The sequence below is a fragment of the Dermacentor variabilis genome, chromosome 10 (assembly GCF_050947875.1).
Source record: "Dermacentor variabilis isolate Ectoservices chromosome 10, ASM5094787v1, whole genome shotgun sequence".
Lineage (NCBI taxonomy): Eukaryota > Metazoa > Arthropoda > Arachnida > Ixodida > Ixodidae > Dermacentor > Dermacentor variabilis.
The window spans coordinates 3,051,062-3,071,846 of record NC_134577.1 but is presented as its reverse complement, the minus strand read 5'-3'; the positions used below and the strand labels follow the sequence as shown (position 1 = coordinate 3,071,846).

The window sequence follows — 20,785 nt, the reverse complement described above, 5'->3', positions numbered from 1 at the left end:
AATAAGTACATGCTTACGTACATGCTTCGGCCGATCTGCATGCGTGCAACATGGTTTTATCGGGCACGTTGGTATTGCTGTCGTTATGGTCGATGCCAATTTGGCTGTAGTGCGTTCAAATCTGTTTCGTTCGATAAGCCAGGAATGATGACGTAAACCGCAGGGCATCAGTGGCTGGGTTGTAGCCAAGTAGGTGCGCTTCCCAGTCGCAGGGACAGCGTCGCAGGGATCCATTTTAAGCTGCAGCAAGGTGCCGGCCCTGGCTGCACTCAAGCACTCGATGAAGAACTGCAAAACGTAGGGGAGCAGGAATAAGTACATGCTTCGGCCGATGCTTCCATGCCCATGCCCACTGCCTACTGCATGCGCGCAACATGGTTTTATCGGGCACATTGGTGTCGCTGTCGTCATGGTTGATGCCGATTTGGCTGCGATGCGTTCAAATCCGTTTCGTTCGATAAGCCAGGAATGATGACGTAAACCGCAGGGCATCAGTGGCTGGGTTGTAGCCAAGTAGGTGCGCTTCCCAGTCGCAGGGACAGCGTCGCAGGAATCCATGCTAAGCTGCAGCTAGGTGCCGGCCCTGGCTGCACTCAAGCACTCGATGAAGAACTGCAAAACGTAGGGGAGCAGGAATAAGTACATGCTTCGGCCGATGTTTCCATGCCCATGCCCACTGCCTACTGCATGCGCGCAACATGGTTTTATCGGGCACATTGGTGTCGCTGTCGTCATGGTTGATGCCGATTTGGCTGCGATGCGTTCAAATCCGTTTCGTTTGATAAGCCAGGAATGACGACGTAAACCGCAGGGCATCTGTGGCTGGGTTGTAGCCAAGTAAGTGCGCTTCCCAGTCGCAGGGACAGCGTCGCAGGAATCCATGCTAAGCTGCAGCAAGGTACCGGCCCTGGCTGCACTCAAGCACTTGATGAAGAACTGCAAAACGTAGGGGAGCAGGAATATGAATAAAGCCACGGGACGGAGCGTTTGCGCAGTAGTATTGTGCTGCTCTCAAGTGTGCATTTGGTGAACAAGGTTGGCTGCATCATGACTGGTGACGAGGAAGCGGCACGGCATTCTTTATCTCATCAGCAGCGCTCGGCCAGCAGCATGCATTTTCGCCATCATCCGGTGAACACGGTGGAAGAAAAGCGTCAAGTTGCTTTTGTTGGCGATTCAAACATGCGAAAAGTAGAATTGGGGATAATAGGGTAGGAGCAGCCGAGTGAGTGCAGATTAGCATGCTTCCAGGAAAACCACTTAGGGAGGTGATGACAAAAGCCAAGAAACTCATGTGGGACACAATGCAGGAGAGGCACCTAGTGGTGATAATGCGTGGTGTGGTTGATGTAATGCAAGAACAAGGGGCATAGATCGCGAAGCAAATAGCCAAAGGTGTCATTGACCTGCGAAATGTTTCAGAGGAAATATAAAATGGCAATGTGCACTGTGCCAGAGTATATTCCTAAGCACGAAGGCATAGGTGACGATTTCGTGGAGCTTCTGGTTGATATATATAGAGACAACCGAGTAAAAATTGTATGGGAAGACAGAAATTGTAATGAAGTGGTGGAAATTCACCAAGGACTGAAGAAAGTATGCACTCTGTCTCCATTGTTGTTCCAGCTTTAGGTTAAGTGCGTAGAAAGACAAGTAGAAAATAGTCTATTAGGATTTGATCTGTCACATACGCTTAGTAGACAAATGGTGCAACAGAACGTCCCCACACTGGTATATGTGGATGACCTAGTGCTACTAGTGGACAGTGCAAGAGATTCGCAGATGCTGGCCAATATGTGTGGCAATCCAACAACAAATCTGGGCCTTAAATTTAGCACAAAGGAATCGGGAATTGTGATCACTGCAATTTATTGCCCTTGCCCACCTGCCCTTAATAAGACTACCCGGCTTCAAATCCTTCCTCTTTTTGAGCTGAGCTCCTTGCTGTTCAAGAAGCGTTGTGCTCTGTGGCCGCCTTTCCCATGGTCCTCACGGCCCACTTCGTTATCCGCGCTGATGCCCTCCAGGCGACGCTGCTTCTGCGACACGTGAGTCACAGCCCTGAAATATGTCGACAGATCCATCTCCTTGCGGCACACGTCCTGCAGCCAATATCTATAGAGTGGATCCCACGCGACCTTCTAAGCTTCCAAAGCCGTGTGGATTCTGCGACCCGTCTCGCGACCTCTCCATCGTCACTTCCTCAGCTTTTTCACCTAGATGATGCCACCCTCCTTTTAACAAGAAAAGAGCACTTCCGGCGCCGCACATGTGCTCTTATACCTCCGTGTGCGGTAAATCTCCCCCACGGTCTTACCCGTGCAGAGGAGGTTGCGCTTTGGAGGATCCCGGGTCGGGGTTGCCCTCACTCCTGCCATGACTAGGAAGTGGCCGCACTTTCGCCAGTTATATCCTCGCACTGGGTGTCCACTCTGCAAGTCGCAAAATGCTGAAGCCGACATCCACCACCTGCTGTGGGTTTGCCCTGCATTGAAACTGACAAAGCTCCGGCACCTCGCAGCAGTGGGACTTTCACTGCATAATCCAAGCGATTACACTGCGTGGACGCAGGGTCCACATTATCGATCCTTCTTGGACTTCATTAAATCAGTAACTCTTTTTTTCATTCATTTAATCATCCTTATTCACCCCCATCCCATACCCCTGTATGCCCTGAGGCACTTACCCTCTCATTTAAAAAAAATGTTATCTTAAATGAAAAGACGAGTTACTATGTGGTGTTGATTGATCAGCAAGTCATACCCATAGTCAAGCAATATAAATACCTCGGCGTATACATAAACGAAGGAAAGACTTACTCAAACACCCACCAAGAGAACCTGAAAATAAAAGGGAAGCGGAATGCAGCATTGAACATAGGGCACTTTTGTTACATAGCTACGACACACGTGCCGTGTCTCACTGTATATGACAGCACGCCGTTCGAAGGTTGGAACATGAATCTTTATTGCTTCCATCTCTGAGCGTATATATACGAAACAGAGAGGGGGAAAGGGAGAACAAGGGAAGGATATCAAACGATAAATGCACGTGCTGTCAGCGCTTGCAAGGCAGTCTGATTGCTTACAACATCTCTTCTTCCTTAATACTGAAGTCGCTGTACTGGTTTTCTTTGACGTGTTGAGCGCCGCAAGGCTTGGGGTGATCTGACGGGTTCAGCGTTGCTCCCTGCAAGTTCCGGCTGAAGTTCATGCTCAGGTTCTGTTATGCCCCCTTGTTCGGCTGGCGTTCTCGGCGACAGTGGGTAGTCGCTAGGAGTACCTGTTCTCAATTCTCGTTGTGCCGCTTCTTGGTCTTTACCAAGCGGTGGCGTCGCATCTTCCCGGTTCCACACCTGGTCAACATGTCGTCTTACTGATCCCGCTGGTGTTCAAATGCTCACCATTCGAGAGCCTGTTGTAGACTCTACAATTCCTGGAGTCCATTTCTCACCCGTTCCGAAGTTGCGGGCGTACACGGTAGCTTCAGGCAATGGCAATGGCCACTCGTCTACTTCGCTGGCTGGCCCTGCGTCTACAGGAGGGAAACATGTATCTAAATGGGATCGAATTTTATATCCGAAGAGCAGCTCTGACGGTGATTTTTCAGAGTGGTCAGGTGTCCTTCTGTAATTGAAAAGCAGCCTGTCAATATTATCTTCCAGCTGCCCCTCACCAATCTTCTTGAGGCCGCCCTTAATTGTCCTGACAGCCCTTTCTGCTAGACAGTTCGATTGAGGGTGATATACAGCTGTGCGCAGATGCGTTATGTTGTTCCTCTTGACAAAAGTAGCGAACTCGTCAGCGGCAAACTGCGTTCCATTATTGGATACGATGGTTTGTGGCACGCCAAATTTGTAGAAGATACCGCGCAGGCAGTTGATTGTGCATGAAGCGTTTGCTTGTCGCAGTGGCACAGCTTCAATCCACTTACTGTATGCGTCCACGACCATGAGTATCATGTTCCCTGCAATAGGTCCCGCAAAATCTATATGCACCCTTGCCCATTTTTCAACAGTAGCGGGCCAGCTTTTTGGTGTTGCTGTAGCTGGCATGGGCAGGTTTTGAACACAACTCTGACATGACGCTGTTACTGCCTCTATTTCGCGATCTAACCCTGGCCACCAGAATGACGATCTAGCAACCGCCTTCATAGCGGATGATAGTTGGTGCGTCTCATGCAAAAGGTATAAGATGCGACGTCGCGCCTCTATCGGAACGACTACTCGCCGGCCCCAGTATAACAACCCGTGGGCCAAAGAAAGCTCAAATTTCTTGTCAAAAAAAGGTGCAACACTCATGTTCAAGCCTTTCGCGCAGGGCGGCCAACCGTTCTTAGTGAATCGCATAACTTGACTCAGAGCAGGGTCACCAGCAGTCAACTGCCTTAGCTCCTCAACTGACACAGTTCCCTCATCGAACACAGTCAAGGCCAGCAGATAGTCTGGTGGGTCCTCTTCTGGTGGCTTCGGCTCAAACGTACGTTGTGGCAGTCTACTAAGGGCGTCAGCGTTGAGCAGTTGTTTACCAGGAGAGTATTGAAGCTGATAGCGGAATCCGCCTAAGTACAGCGCCCAGCGCTGTATTCTGGCGGCTGCCAATGCTGGAGTTGGTCGATCCGCCTTCAGCAGGCCCACGAGTGGCTGGTGGTCAGTGACCAATATGAATTCTCGACCTACGAGATAATCACGGAATTTGGACACTCCAAACACAAGAGCAAGGGCTTCCCTCTCAAGCTGGGAATAATTTTTCTCTGCCCTTGTTAGCGTTCTAGAACGAAACCCGACAGGTTTGTTTATCTTTCCGAATGTATGGAAAAGCACGGCACCTATTCCGTCCTGTGAAGCGTCACACTCTAGCTTGAAGGGTCTCTCGGGATCATAGTGAGCCAGCACAGCCGCTTCACGAAAAGCTGCTTCTTGCGCATGTCCCCACCCAGAACCAACGTGTGCTGTTCTCCAATAACTTGTACAGCGGTGCAAGTATGGAAGACATGTTGGGCACGAACTTTGAATAAAATGTAATCATGCCCAGAAACGACCTCAACTGCTGAACATTTTGTGGGTTGGGGGCTCGCGCGATTGCTTCATCATGCTTCTCTATTGGATGCAGACCTTCACGATCAATTTTATGACCCAGATACGTCACTGCCTCTTGGCGAAAGCTGCATTTCTCAAGTCTGAGCTTCACTCCATGCTCACGAAAACGCTGCAGTAATTGTCGTAACCTGTCGGTGCTACAAAGTTTTTCTGATACCAAAACATCATCAAGGTAAGCCTGAACACCTGCCAGGCCCTGCAGAACTGTTTCTATTTTCCGCTGGAAGATGGCAGGCGCGGAAGCTATGCCGAATGGCAGTCGGTTGTAGCAAAACAAACCACGGTGTGTATTGATTACACACATCTTCCTTGAGTCCTCATCGATGGGGACTTGGTTATACGTGTCTCTTAAATCCAGCATGCTGAAGCAGTCCCCACTGCTCAGGCATGCGAAAATGTCATCAATAGCTGGCAACGGGTACTGCTCCAGTTCACAGACAGGATTCAAGGTCACCTTAAGATCAACGCAGATTCTAACCGCGCCATTCTTCTTCATTACAGGCACAATGGGAGTAGCCCACTCGGCGTGCGTTACAGGTGACAGTTCTCCAAGCATTACGAGCCTATCAATCTCTTTCGAAACTTTGTTGCGTAAAGCAAATTGAAGGGAACGGGCCTTACAAAATTTCGGCATGGCGCCTTCCTTGAACTTCAGATGGACAGGGTGTCCGTCAACTAGATCCAGCTCGGGGCTGAAGACGTCTTTGAACCCTGACAGGACGGCATGCATGGCGGGGGTACGGCTGCTTCCTGGACCAGAGCTTTGTTGCACTAATACGTTCAACACCGAGGATCCTGTGTCATTGAACTTGGAAATCAACTCTCGTCCACAGAGGCTCGGACCTGAAGAGTTCAGGACCATCAAGGAACTCTTGACCTCCTTGTTATTGTAACACACTGCCATACTCAGTTTCCCTAATACTGGAAGTTCTCCAAGATAACAGGACAGTTTAATGAATGCGGGTTCTAATTGCGGCCAATGTTCACAGTTTTTCTCAAAAATCTCTTTGGACACAACACAGACGGGTGAGCCGGTGTCCACAATCATAGGTACGTCAATGCCACACCATGTAAAAGTACGAAGAATAGGTGGTGGTAGCCGACCATTGGAGGGTGCGGTTAATGTCCAAATGTGCGCATCATCTCCATTTTCCTCAGTGACATCCGTTGTTACTGCAAACGCTTCTCCTTGCCTGCATTGTGAACATGCTTTTAGGCGTCCTTTCCGCACGTCGCTTTGGCACATCTTCGCCAGATGGCCGTATACACCACAGCGGTAACACCTCGCTTTCGCCCAGCCACAGGCGTTTCTGTTGTGTTTCTTACTTCTGCAATGCCCACATACTGACACTATGTGGGCTTTGTATCCCACTATGTATCCACTTCACTACACTATGTATCCCACTTCTGACATCAGTTCATCAGCTTGTCGTGCATTGACCTTGAGCACGGGTTCAATGTCAGAAGACATCTTCTTTGTATCTTTTTCTGCTGCTTCTGCTGATATGGCAATTGTTTCAGCCTCCCTCAATGTCAAATCTGTTTTCGCTAATAGCTGCTTCTGAACAGCGCTTGACCTCACTCCACAGACGATCCTGTCGCGAAGCATCCGGTCTAGCATGCCACCGAAATTACAGCCATCTGCAATCCGGTATACTTCAAGGATGAACTGTTGAATGGGCTCACCTTCCAACCGATTCGGGCTCACCTTCCAGCGATTGAAGAACCGATAGCTCTCCGTTATTTCATGGCGCTTGGGGTCGAAGTAGCCATCCAAAACTTTGACTGGTTCCTCGTACGTCAGCGAGTTTGGCTTCTTCGGTGCAACCTGTCCTGAGAGCACTTGCACGGTGCGCGTACTCAATGCTGCTACCAGCAACGCCCTCTTCTTTCCCGAGTCGCTAACGCCAGTTGCCTCAAAATAAGCTTCTGCCTTCGTGATGTAGGCCTTCCAGTTGTCGGACTGGTCATCGTATTCCGGTAGTTGATGATGAGCCATGGTCGATATTTCCGCGGCCGCTGTTTCCTGCTTAACTGCCTGGCTTAATCCATTTTTCACCTCGAGGGTTCTGTCCCACCCTCGTCACCACTGTTACATAGTTACGACACACGTGTTGTGTCTCGCTGTATACGACAGCACGCCATTCAAAGGTTGGAACACGAATCTTTATTGCTTCCATCTCGGAGCGTATATATACGAAACAGAGAGGGGGAAAGGGGAAAGGGAGAACAAGGGAAGATATCAAACGATAAACGCACATGCTGTCAGTGCTTGCAAGGCAGTCTGATTGCAGCTGACGTCACTTTACATCTTTGGGGCCACCATAACTATGAAATACTGCGTGGGATCTGGAAAGTAGTAATGATGCCAGCGGCAACATTTGCAAAGGAGATTCTGTGCTTCAAATCGGATATCTTGTCATGGCTGGAAGTTAACAAAAGATTGGTAGGCCTGTTGGCTTTGGGAGCTCATGACAAAACCACAAATGAGGCAGTACAGGGGGCCATGGGTTGGTCTTCGTTGAAGTCAGAGAAGTGCAGAGCAAAATTAGTTTTTAAGAAAGACTCGGGAACGTAGATCAAAATAAATGGGCTGCTAAAGTGCATAAGTGTCTGTGCCTGGAAAGCATGGACACAGAATGGAAGAAGAGGTCAAGAAAGTTGGCAACCAAGTACAGGGTAATTGAAAGTGTATATAGACAACCAGGAGACCTCAGAAAGAAATTGAGATAATCAGAGACAGTTAATTGGAGCAAATAAGCAACGAAAAAGACCATGGAGATTTACAAGAATGAGAAAAATAGAAATTAGAAGGCAAAATCTGTACAATAACACGGAGGGAAGTGCCTTGCTATTTGAGGCTCGAGCTGGTTGCCTAAGGGCATAAACATATCGGATAAAATGTTCACAATTAGATTAGACATGTGTACGCTGCAGCAAAAATGAGGAGACCACTCAGCACATCTTAGTAGAATGCAAAGAGATTTACCCAGTGGGACCCGTAGGTAATGTGCACCTTCCAGAAGCGCGTGAATTTAAAGTAGACAGAAGTATCAACGGTGAGCAATGGAGATAAGCAAGAGACGTTTAAAGTATTGGTGGAAGGAAAGCAGGGAGGAGACCGATATGACCAGATCCATTGCAGGCATTGATGCGGTACAAGGTAGACAGAGAAGATCAAAGAGGTATACTGTACACAAGAATGATAGAAGAAAAAGCATTCATAGCATACCTAAGTAACAAAAGCAGGCTAGGTGACAGTTTATCCCCATCCCATTTCAAATGGGATACCAATAAATCATCATCATTATATTCATAGCGATCAAGGCAGAAAGCTGGCCTAGTTGGTGTGTCATCATTATTCAAAAGACTAGCGCAAAATAGCAGGGACAAAGACGGAGAAGACGACAGGACGAGCGCTAAACATCAACTCATGAATAATTATATTCATGCGTTGGAGAGGCTTTCAGGCACTCTGGTGCTGTTTCTGAGGCTTGGATGAGGCGAGAAAAGAATGTTCTTGCGCTGCTTTAGGATCCTTCACTGATTTGGTAAGGACGGCTCCAGGTTTACGAGGAGGCAAAGTGCATGCGTGAGCCTATTTTCTCAAATGCTTTAGTTTTTTTCTGCAGACATACAGACATACACTTGCTACATCCAAGTGAGCACGTAGAAATTTCTGCAAAAGATCGCCACGTGCTGGAAACGGACTATGCTTTAAAATTTGCGGGCTATGTAGATATGTTTACGATTTTGTCAGCCAGTTTTAAAGCAGCTTTGCCAGCTGGTATCGGCGCTTGCTTTCGTCTGTGCATTTCGCTGTCGCGATATGGTGTGAAGCAAGCCATAACACGACCCGCCCACAGAAACATGCCGTAGTCGCCCATGTACTTACATTGAGGTGCATGTAAGAGAACCCCGAGTGGCCCCCCTCGCAATTTGTGAAAGCCACCCATCCTTCTGCTTTCATGAGAGTGAATCTAACTGTGGTTAACTACCTACATTTTGACCTTTTCAGCTGCTTTTGAAAATAAAAAGCGGATACAATACGTTTGCATTGTCGCACAGACCGTTCTTATATTTGTATCGCGGTTTTTCCCAAGTACACGCCTACATCGCTTACACGCCCCGCCATTGTTATTCTGCCGATAGACGAGCCAAGCCTAGTCATTGAAAACAAAGGCAAACAACGCGTTCCTGTCCCTTTCCTGCTCACACCAAACGAAGGCCTATCTGCACATTGTAAGTTAGAAAAATTTCATAACAGAAAAAACTGTACTTCATTTTAATACTAACAAATAGACCAGGAACCGCACACACTAATAGAAGCCCGCTTAACAATCTTGCATGTTATTGCTGCGTGGGGCGCCAAAGGTCATCTATTGCTACATTTAATAAAAGATTACAAATGTAAATCTACTTTTAATTAGTTTTTATAAATACGATAGGCAATCTTTCCATCAGCGGGATTATCTTGATCCATATTCTGAGCGGTTGTCTGTCCCTTTAATGGTATTGTCATTCAGTATGAAATTGACACACTGTCAGTGCTTGGCAAAAGCGTTCGGTGTACTGGCATTGTGGCTGGACATTACTGATCACGAGCAGAATGCCTGTTAAGCCGCTGTTCTGTATGACGAGCTGCTACTGTATGCATGCTGCTTGCACGACACTTTAGTGAGGCAGCGTAGATGGAAGCGACGTGCACCACGCCTTATCTTCGAGTGCACACCGGCATTCCTTTTTTGTGATAGTGCATGCGTTCCTCTCCTCTGACTAAATTAAATTACGAGGTTTTACGTGCCAAAACAATGATCTGATTATGAAGCACACCATAGTGGGGGACTCCGGAACAATTTGGGACACCTGCAGTTCTTTAACATGCGCCTAAATCTAGGTACACGGGTGTTTTCGCAATTCGCCTCCATTGAAGCGCGCCCACCGTAGCCGGGATGTGATCCCACGACCTCGAACATAGCTGCCTGACACCTTAGCCACTAAGCAACCCCGGTGGGTTCTTCTCTGACTGACAGTGCTTGCGTTTATCGCCCTGACACGACAGAAACTGTGAGCTGAGGTGTTGTTTCTTCTTGCAGCGTCTATAAGAGCACGGAGCCTGTCCACAAGCTCACTGCAGTTGGTGCTGGAAAGACGCTTACAATCGAGAAGGAAAACCTGCCGGACACGGGTAAGGAAGGGGGCCGACGGTCCCTGCGAGTGGAGCATGCAGCAGCGAACAGTGTTTTGCTTGCGCTTTTGGAGCAGCATGCTGGGCCTTGTAGGTGTTCACTCGTCATGGTTCCCAATGGTAAGGTCCCGAACTTCGAAGGTAGACGCGAGTCAAGTTCCGGATTGCTTTAAACTGCAGCCTTGGCACTGCCTTGCATGCATGCACCTTCCATTATACTCCGTGGTACTTGAAAGTAATCTTTATTTTTTTATTGTTTTTATGATTTAACATTTACTCAACTTAATGAACACAGGCGTTTCCGAAAGAATCCCACCCCCCTTTAACCACTCGTTGCTGTGCAATGCTTATCTGTGCGTGTCCTGAAGCTCACGATGGCGTAATTGGTTGGAACAGCGGTCTCGGGATTTAAAGCGTTCAAGTTTGCCAGTTGTTGTGCCTTTATTCATTGAAGACAACACTTAGCGTTGTCATGGAAACACTCCAGTTTACTGGTATAATCGTAGGTCAAATCACTCAATTTGGTTTGCTAACTGTAGTTCATGCCATCTCAGCGCCTGTTCAGTGCTCGTGCTGCAGAAGCTCGTGCTGCAGAGCTCGTGCTACTGCTGCTCGTGCTGTTTGTGCACAGTGATTACTGTGCATGCATTCTGCATGAAGCCTGAATGGTGTGAAACGTGTAGCACACCTGACGCAAAGCGTGTACACTAGTATGGGACCCATAAAATGAAAGGCTATAGCTAGCCCCATGATGCAGCATATCATGTTGATGTCATCAAATTCACCGCTTACGTGGTGCACAGCTGACTTCAGTGGGCATATATTCCTGAGCAGGACGGGTTCCTGGGTGCAAATGGAAAGCTTCTCTAGCGCCTTGCTGAGCGACTGCAGCTAGAAATTGTGGCACAGTCCACAATATGAAGGCCAGACAATGTGAACAATGCAGCGCCTGTAGACTGCACTGACTTCTGATGGTTTGACTCCTGTCCTCCAACAACCACACTTAGATGAAGAGAGCAGGAATAGCATCGGGAGCGACCACAATTGACTGCGACTAGATTTCACTCGAGCTCAGCAAAGGTCTGACCATCAACGCAGATTGACTTCCACCTGAGACAGGAAGCCAGGAGGTGTGACAAACATGTCTCAGAGCTATGCTGCGTTATGCAACATATGTTAAGAAATGGCAATAGGTCAGCACGCTACCAAGGAAGGCATTGTTGGAACAAAGAAGTGCACTAAGGCATGGCGCACGCAATGAAAAGCAAACTGTACCCATCTCGATCAGTTTACTTCATTAATACTGTCAACCCTCAATTGAGGATCATAACAGAGATATGGACACAGTTGAGGGCGACATCACTTGGAAGCACTCTCTCTAGCTGAAACATGAGATGCAGGCTTTAGTGCAGGTGAAACACACCCACTCTTCTTGTTCAACTCATCTGGATGCCAGACCAAGCAGGGGTAATTGGGAACAACCCTGCGCACGATGCTGCCCGAGCAAGTATCAACCGGGAGAGCCACTTGCGTAGCCCATCTTTCTCTGGACAACAAATCCCCGAAGAGACCTAAACACAAAAATGGCCCTTAGAACCAGAACCAAATCAGGAAATAACAGCTTCTTAATACAGTCGACTCCCGATAATTCGAAGCCGCTTAATTGGAATTTTCGGTTAATTAGAAGTGAAGTGCTGGTCCCGTCAGTTTTGCATGTAATCCTATAAAAGAAATCGCTCGATAATTTGAAGTCCTCATCCAGTAATATTGATTAATTGGAAGTTAATTTTCAGCCGGGATCCTCGAGGTGACCGTCATTCTTTGGTAGAATGTGCAATTTTTCAAGTGTTGCAACAGTTCCGTCATCGCCACCGCAGCCGCCCGCAACGCCATCCTTCTTGGAGCGGCGCGATTATTCATTGCTACAGCTGCCGTGGCCTCCGCGATCAACTCCGGCGGGAGGCGAAGCCCGGAGCTGATCGCGGAGGCCACGCGGATGCCATAGGTGCACGCAGCGCTGCATACTGGAAGTGGCGAGATTGTGCGAGATTAGTCTTGCAGCGTGCGCAGCGTATGTCGAGGCATTGGTCGAGGCGTGTGTTGGTCGAGCGCCTTTGTGCGGGAAGTTCGTAGGCTAGGTTGTTCCACGAGTGATTCGGAATTGACTGTACCTAGTCGCGCAGTTTATAGCCATGGCAAACTGTGGCTCTTATCGCACGCTCGACCTGGCAACGAAAGTCGAGGTTTTGAAGGAAGTTGAGAAGGGAGGTGCCGCCAAACAAGACATAGCGCGGAAGTACGGGATCAAGCCGAACACGCTCTCTAACTACATCAAGAACAAGCGCACAATAATGGATGCATTTGAGAACGACAAGTTCAAGACTTCTCGGAAGCGAATGCGCACCAGCGCTTACCCAGAGTTGGAGAAGGCTCTGTGGTTTGGATTAGGGAGGCCAGGAGCAACAAACTTCCTCTCAGCGGAGACATCGTTGCGATGAAAGCCCGAACGCTTGCAGCAATGTTGGGGATCGATGACTTCGTTTCGTCAGATGGATGGCTGACGCGCTTTAAAGATCGCCATGACCTGGTTTTCAAGAGCGTGTGTGGCGAAAAGGCGTCTGTTAACCAGGAAACATGCGCCACGTGGAAGGACGGAAAGCTGCGTGAATATCTCACCGAATACAGACCGGAAGACATTTTCAATGCAGATGAGACTGCACTCTTCTATCGGCTTCTACCAGAGAAGACTGACTGTGCTGGGGGCAAACGCAGCAAGGAGAGAGTGTCGGTGCTGATCGCGGCAAACATGACTGGCACGGAACGATGTCGGTTACTTGTGATCGGGAAAGGCGCGAAGCCGAGATGTTTTAAAGGCGTGAAGACGCTGCCTGTGGACTATGAGGCGAACAAAAAAGCGTGGATGACGGCCGAAATCTTCAAGAGCTGGATAAGCAAATTGGACCGCAAGTTTGCTGCTTCGAACCGCAAGGTGTTGTTCCTTGTCGATCACTGCAGTGCTCACGTGAATGTGCCAGCCTTGAGTGCAATACGCCTCGCATTTTTGCCTGCAAACACAACGGCTGTTTTGCAGCCAATGGACCAAGGCATCATCAAGAATGTTAAAGTCCTGTACAGGCGGCACCTCCTCGAGCGCATGATTTTGTGTATGGATAGCTCCACAAAGTACGAGGTGAGCCTGCTTAGTGCCATCCACATGTTGGCGCGAGCATGGGATCGTGTGAAGCAAGAAACAATCGTAAACTGCTTCAGGGCTTGCAGTTTTGTGGCAGCTTCTTCGGAGGATGCCTCTGAAATTTCAGCGGAGGAAGCGTCAACAAGCGAGCTTGACGGCACTGATTTTGGTGATGCTCTCGGGGACGTCAATTTTGAAGATTACGTCGCCGTAGACAAGGCGGTCGAAACGTGCGGTGCGCTGAGGGATAGCGAAATTGTAGAGATTATTCAGCCCCAGGAAGCGACCCAGGAAAGCGACGATGACGTTGAAGGCGAGCCGCAACCTAAGGCTGCCGATGTAGCTGCGGGCCTTGCTCTTGCGGAGCGCTTCTTTGCCGCTGAAGGTAACGCGGAAGAAGTGTTCCGCCACATCTACAGCCTGCAGAACTTGCTTTCAGCAGCGCGATTCGGCAAGAAGAAGCAAAGCAAGATGACCGACTATTTTTCTTAGAGAAAATACTCGATTTTGCCACAAATAAAGTGCTGTTTTTTGTGTCTTGTGCTTAATTGGAAGTTCGTTTAATTCGAAGTTTTTTGCAGTACCCGTGAACTTCGTATTAACGGGAGTCGACTGTACTAACAAATGACTACTTGCCGAGAAATCCTCGAATACTGCCGAAATGCAAGCTATATATATACCCTCCTCCTGACAAATCATTAAACGAACACCAAGTAGCTACATGGAGACTTCTACAAACAAGCACCTTCCCTACGTAACTACGCGTGCATCAAATACACCCGGAAGCATCCTCATCACACTGTAGGACATGCAATACACCACGTGCAGACCTCCATCACATTATATGGGCATGCCCATCAGCTCCAAACAATACCAGACGCAGCATAAACCACAATGCTAAAATAAAAAACCCTGAGCAGTGGGAGCCTATACCGCTCAGCGAATGCCCAGAAGCCCAGCTCCGTGCTGTCCAGCTGGCAGAGGAGGCTGGTAAGGTTCAGGCCCTGGCCAGCGCCTGACGGAAAAAGGAGCTTTACGGGGCTAAGCCTCCCAGCCTCTCCGTTCCCCTTTTGAACCCAGAAGGGACTTTTCAATAAATGTTTTGTCTCTCTCTCTTTCTCTTTCAAAGACCAAAAGCAGATGGCAGCAATGGACCCGGAAATTCTGGGCATACATTCAACCTGTGGACCAAAATGAGCAGCCTAAGCCACTCATCAATGACAGCATCGCTGGCATGCCTGCCACCGACTTGAAGAGAGCCTTAGAGAGGCACCTGGAGATGCTATATTGGCTGCTTGGGTGTGACAGTGATACCCAACCTGGCGATGAAGGGACTAAGTCGGGTTTTCCCTACGATGGGGACATTAAGTGGGAATTAAGTCGCCTTGCCATTGATGGTGCACTGTCCCGACTGCAAGCGCATACGGCCACAAGGTCACATGGTGTACCAACAGATTTGTGGTAGTACTTCGGTTTTCGAATGATTTAGTCTTTATGGCTGGCTGTAAGGGAAGCGGAACGGCAGGCTCTCGTAGACATCTGCAACATGGAAACTCGCCATCAATACTGCCTTCAAGTACTTAGGTGTAGAACTCTGTTCCAAAGGCGATACAGTCGAACTTACCTATAACAACATTCAAGTGCCACAAAAATTCCAGTGTTATAACCGATAATTGTTATAACAGGGTTGCATGAAAAAAAAATTTTAATGGGGATGGCGTAGTTGTTTCGAGAAAACTATACTTACTCCATCTGGCTTCCGATTATGCTGACTCATTTAACTGTTTAACTCAGCTTCCTGCGCACTCTGATCGCATGTTTTTAACAAGCCGCGGCTGTTGGCGTTCAGGAATGGCACTGCTATAACAACTGCAAAAAGGGGGTCACAGGGGGCACATGAGCTCCGCCGAGGCATTGCTATGGTGACCCCAAGAGGTGCCTTTTAAAAAATGCGAGGAGGTTGCCGCGGCAGCATCTCAGCTTTAGACATCCAGAAGAAATGCTGGGATGTGATCAGCACAAGCATCTCGCCACATACTTCCCACTGGCCTGTACGAGAAAACCGCATGTCTGTCAGCCTTGCTTGCTTTATGGGAAGCTTGCTGACATCCTTCTCTGAGACATCCAGGTGCTCCATGTAGTCAAGTGGAAGGTGCCTCACGAAGACAAGCCCACGACGAACTGAATCATCTACAGGACCTGCCGTGGGGACTTCGTTGAGGCAGCCTGTCTTACCGCATCAGCGCTGCCATTGTGGCCGTCACTGTCGCTATCCAATGCAAGCACGTTCGTTACGGTCGCCTCATCGGTTAGAAGCACTTCATTTCCAAATCTAGTGCACTTTCTTTTCACCGGCAACATTGTGTATTGCCGAGGATCAACAGGCGGATCAGCCATCTTCAGTTTTGGCGGCAAGTCAAGTGAGGCTGAGAAACAATGTGGCCAGGAATGGCTTTGACGCAGTGAACAAAGGCAAGCACGAGCGACTTAATCCTTTAGCAGAATTGTACAGAGTGAGGGCCATAGAATAAAGAACCAACTGTGAGGGCCCAGCAAGCAATCTGGGAGCGGTGCCAGCAACACAGTTGGCACGGTCCATTCGTCTTTTGGAGGGTGGTGCGGCGCAGAGCTTTGGCTGCAGCCCATTCGTGTTCGGAGGGGTGGAAGGGCGACGGGAGAGATGTGTGCAAGACTGCCGTGCGTCTCTCATGGAAAGAAACGCATGGCGGCAATTGGGGTGGTGGGTGATCACGCAGCGGCTTGCATTTCACTTTTTTTTTCTTTTTTTTTTTCAAGGGTTTTTCATTCCATTACCTTCCGGCACGGGCACCCAGCAGCCAGACTTCATCATTATAACCAATAATGCGGCATGGGGACATTGTAGTAAGCGAGTTATTTCCCCATAGAAAACATACAAAAGTTTACCGATTTGCCGATTTCGGCAACAAAAGTTGCAGATTTCGAGCAACTTGGACACAGAGAAAACGCAAGTGATGGTGTCCGCATCAGCCGGGTCGTCGACGGGGTAGCGGGACAAACAATCTGCATCCTGGTGCAAGCGTCCCGTCTTGTATACCACGGAGAAGGTATATTCTTGCAGGCGTAACGCCCAGCGAGCGAGTCGTCCCGTGGGGTCCTTGAGCGAGGATAGCAGAGCGCGTGGTGATCAGTGATGACACAGAAGGGGCGTCTGTACAAGTATGGGCGAAACTTGGCAACAGCCCACACAAGAGCGAGGCACTCGCGCTCTGTGATTGAATAATTGCGCTCGGCGGGTGATAGAAGTCGGCTGGCATAGGCTATAACGCGATCATGGCCACGCTGGTGTTGTGCTAATACTGCTCCTATGCCGTGACCACTGGCATCAGTTCGAACTTCCGTTGAAGCAGACGGGTCAAAATGGGCCAGAATTGGAGGCGTGGTAAGGAGAGTAGTAAGCTGCGAAAAAGATGCGGCATGGTCAGGTCCCCAAGAAAATAGGGCGTCTTTCTTCAAGAGGTCGGTAAGGGGACGGGCGATGGGCGCAAAATCCTTCACAAAGCGTCGGAAATATGAGCACAGCCCTACGAAACTACGAACGTCCTTGGTAGACTTCGAAACAGGAAAGTTCATAACGGCGCGAATCTTGTCCGGGTCAGGTCGCACGCCTCTGGCGTCCACGAGGTGTCCAAGGACGGTGATTCGGCGGCGAGCGAAGTGACATTTTGACGAGTTCAACTGGAGACCGGCGCGGCGGAACACGTCAAGAATCGCTGAAAGGCGGTCTAGATGCGTGTCAAATGTGGGTGAGTAAACGATGACGTCGTCCAGATAGCACAAACAGGTAGACCACTTGAACCCCTGAAGCAAAGATTCCATCATTCGTTCGAAGGTGGCGGGCGCGTTACAGAGACCGAAAGGCATCACCTTGAACTGATAAAGCCCGTCAGGGGTAACAAATGCAGTCTTCTCTCTGTCCATGTCGTCGACGGATATCTGCCAGTATCCGGACCGTAAGTCGATAGAAGAAAAATAAGTGGCACCGTACAGGCAGTCTAGAGCGTCATCAATACGTGGCAAAGGGTACACGTCCTTTTTTGTGATTTTGTTCAGGTGGCGATAATCTACACTAAAACGCCACGTGCCATCCTTCTTTTTGACAAGTACGACGGGAGAAGCCCAGGGACTGCAGGAAGGCTCGATAATGTCCTTTGCAAGCATCTTTTTGACTTCCTGTTGGATAACAGCTCGTTCTGACGCAGAAACACGATATGGACGACGGTGAATAGGGTTCGCATCGCCAGTGTTTATGCGATGGGTCACGACGGACGTTTGACCTAAGGGTCGATTGGCAAAGTAAAAAATGTCGCGATAGCCTTCAAGAACGCGGCAAAGGGCTGCAGCTTGAGCAGGTGTAAGGTCAGAGGAGACCATCTTCTTCATGTCGACGTCAGTACTGTGCGATGACGTCACGGTATGGGCTGAGCTGTAACGATCTTCCACTTCAGCCGATGTCTTCAGCCGATCGACATCCCACCGGAACCCTTTTTCCGTGTTGGTCTAGACCTTCTTGGACCGTTCCCTCTCTCGGGCTCCGGAAATAAATGGGTCGCCGTCGCTACTGATTATGCTACGCGGTACGCCATCACCAGAGCCCTCCCGACAAGCTGTGCTACTGACGTTGCTGACTTTCTGCTCTATGACATCATTTTAGTGCACGGTGCCCCGCGCCAATTACTCTCTGACCGTGACCGCAGCTTTCTGTCGGCAGTCGTCGAGGACATCCTCCGCTCCTGCTCGACTAAGCACAAGTTCAGCACGTCCTACCACCCACAGACCAACGGCCTCACGGAGCGCCTCAACCGGACCATCACCGACATGCTATCCCAGTACGTCGCGACCGACCACCACGACTGGGATCGTCACTTACCATATGTGACGTTCGCGTATAATTCATCGCGTCACGACACCGCCGGCTATTCACCATTCTCTCTCCTATATGGCCGAGAACCCGCGTTGCCCTTGGACACATTGTTGCCCTCGGCCACACGTTCAACCACTGAATACGCCCGCGACGCGATCGCACACGCCGACCACGCGCGCCAGCTCGCCCGCACCCGTCTCGAGGCCTCGCAGGAGCATCAGAGACGCCTCTATGCTTGCCACCATCGCGACGTACAATTTACTCCGGGTTCTCTGGTGCTTCTCTGGTCCCCCATTCGACGTGTGGGCCTTTCCGAAAAGCTGCTGTCCCGCTACACTGGCCCATACCGTGTGGTGCGACAAGTGACCGATGTCACGTATGAAATCATCCCCGCCAGCCTCTCAGCGTCATCGTCGGCTGCAAGTGACATCGTTCACGTGGCGAGACTAAAGCCAAATCACACACCTTTCGCCGCGGATGTGTAGATTAAGCACCGGGACGGCGCTTCTACTGCCGGGGGTGATGCTACGGAACAGCCGCCACAGTGTGGCTGCACAGAGGAGAAGGAAGACGACGTGGCCACCGCTTGACATAGCGTCGCCATCATTGCCACCGCTTGTCTACGTGTAAATATATTGTAGACTCGTACGTCAGCTACACGTAACAGGTGCAAGAGTTTTTCATTGTTAAAACCGGTATCATTAAAAGTGCAGGGTGTCTACCAACCGGGAAAACCGGGAATTCTCAGGGATCTTGAGTAGTCTGGAAAAAGTCAGGGAAAACTCAGGGAATTTGGGCCTCTATCAGGGAAAATTAGCGGCAATTTTATTGGAAGGGTCGAAAGTCGCGGTAATTCTGGCTCGAGCCACAGACAGGAATCGCAGTGAATCGTCTTTGACGCCCTGTCGTCGGCTGGATGAGTTGCCAGTGTGCAGTCAACGACCGACTTTCCGGATTCCCGATAATTTGGACGGCTTCGCGGCACCGCCACGTACCCCATAGAGTCAACGTATCAGAACGTGTGAAATTTCTGACGCAAGAACCCTTCGCCGTCCGATTTTCCAAACGTTTTGCCGTGACCGCTGGTCCGAAACGGCAATAATCAAAGGCACCACCGCTGCCGTTTTGATTACGTCGCCGCCTCGAACCGGCGCTCTCGCATGCAGATCCGCTGGCAGCTGTAGCCACCACTGCGGCAATGCTATGCCTAGCTGCTTTGATGTTCTCTATGAAGCTTCCTGCTGTTGGGTGCCGTGTTTTTTATTGAAAGAATTCTCTGCTGTCGGCAATGCCACAGACTCCGCCTTTGTGGGCCTCACGATTGGCTTAGAAGCTTGGAAAGCACAGTGCATTGCATAATGCCGGTTCCTGAAAGTCAGCTTTGTCTCTGTACAGAAATGTTACTTCGTGAAGCATGCACAAAAGTATTGCAGAGAAACATAAGGAGAGTGTGAAGGGGCTGTTGTCCCAAGACACAGTATGTATTCCTTAATTACACACGCGTGCACCTGGTATTTCCTGTCACAGTATGAGCACCAATATGCCTAATACGTGTAACGACAGGCCTGCAGACCGTTTTCGAATGTGCATGTGGTGAATTGAGCCCTTAAGGGCAGTAAATGACGTGCATTTATTTTTTGCAACCGGCCGATTTTTCGGACATTTTCACGACCCCTAGGGAGTTCGAAAAATCGGACATGGACTGTGCAACTGACCAAAAAGATGCTTGAAATGGTCCATGGGGTGAACGAATGGTGGAAGGCGGACAAAAACGGAAAGGACCTACGGATTGGGGAATGAACGGGAAAGGAAGCATGCTGCCGCCGTTTTGAAGGAGCTTGAGCCCAAAAAACAAAGTTTTGGCTGATGCCGAGATGCAGGTGTCCCGCATTCAAACCAAAATAAACTCTTTAAAGCAGTGAAACACAACACTCAGCCGTCGTGCGCGGGCTGAGAGTATGTCAGGACAGTTGAGGTTGACTTACGAGCGGTTGAGAGAGAATCTCAATTGTGACAGAGTTCGGGCCTCATACCACTGAGCTTGCTATCAGTTGATAGAAATAGCTCATCTTCGAATATATTTGCTTCTATGTGCATCGCCTTTTTATTCGTATTTGTGAATGTCCGACTTATTTGCAATTTTTTTCGAAGACACTTTATTTGCTGTGCATTTTACTAACCCCTGCTTCTATTCTTTTTTTGAATAACATAAACACTACTCCTTAGTATTCAAAGTGGATTAAGTCGCTTTTTAATTTTTTTTATGTGCTTACTCGAGAGTGACAGCATCAGGCGATATGGTTTCAGCCCGTCTTGACATAAAACATAGTTCTGCATCACTCAGGGAAATGGGCAAAGGCACTCCGGGAAAACCTGGAAAACTCAGGGAATTTGGAAATTTCA

The 20,785-nt window shown here is 49.3% G+C and overlaps 1 protein-coding gene and 1 pseudogene across 3 annotated transcripts in view; one reads left to right on the top strand and one right to left on the bottom strand.

Annotated features, from left to right (window-relative positions):
* The window catches only part of LOC142559728 (uncharacterized), a 370,616-nt gene that overhangs the window by 85,731 nt on the left and 264,100 nt on the right, over nucleotides 1-20,785 (top strand). For all 3 annotated transcript variants that reach the window (XM_075671318.1, XM_075671316.1, XM_075671317.1), the window contains exon 9: nucleotides 10,195-10,286. In XM_075671318.1, coding sequence (XP_075527433.1) covers nucleotides 10,195-10,286 — 92 coding nt within the window. The remainder of the gene's footprint in view (nucleotides 1-10,194; nucleotides 10,287-20,785) is intronic.
* Nucleotides 884-6,344, bottom strand: LOC142559432 (uncharacterized; annotated as a pseudogene).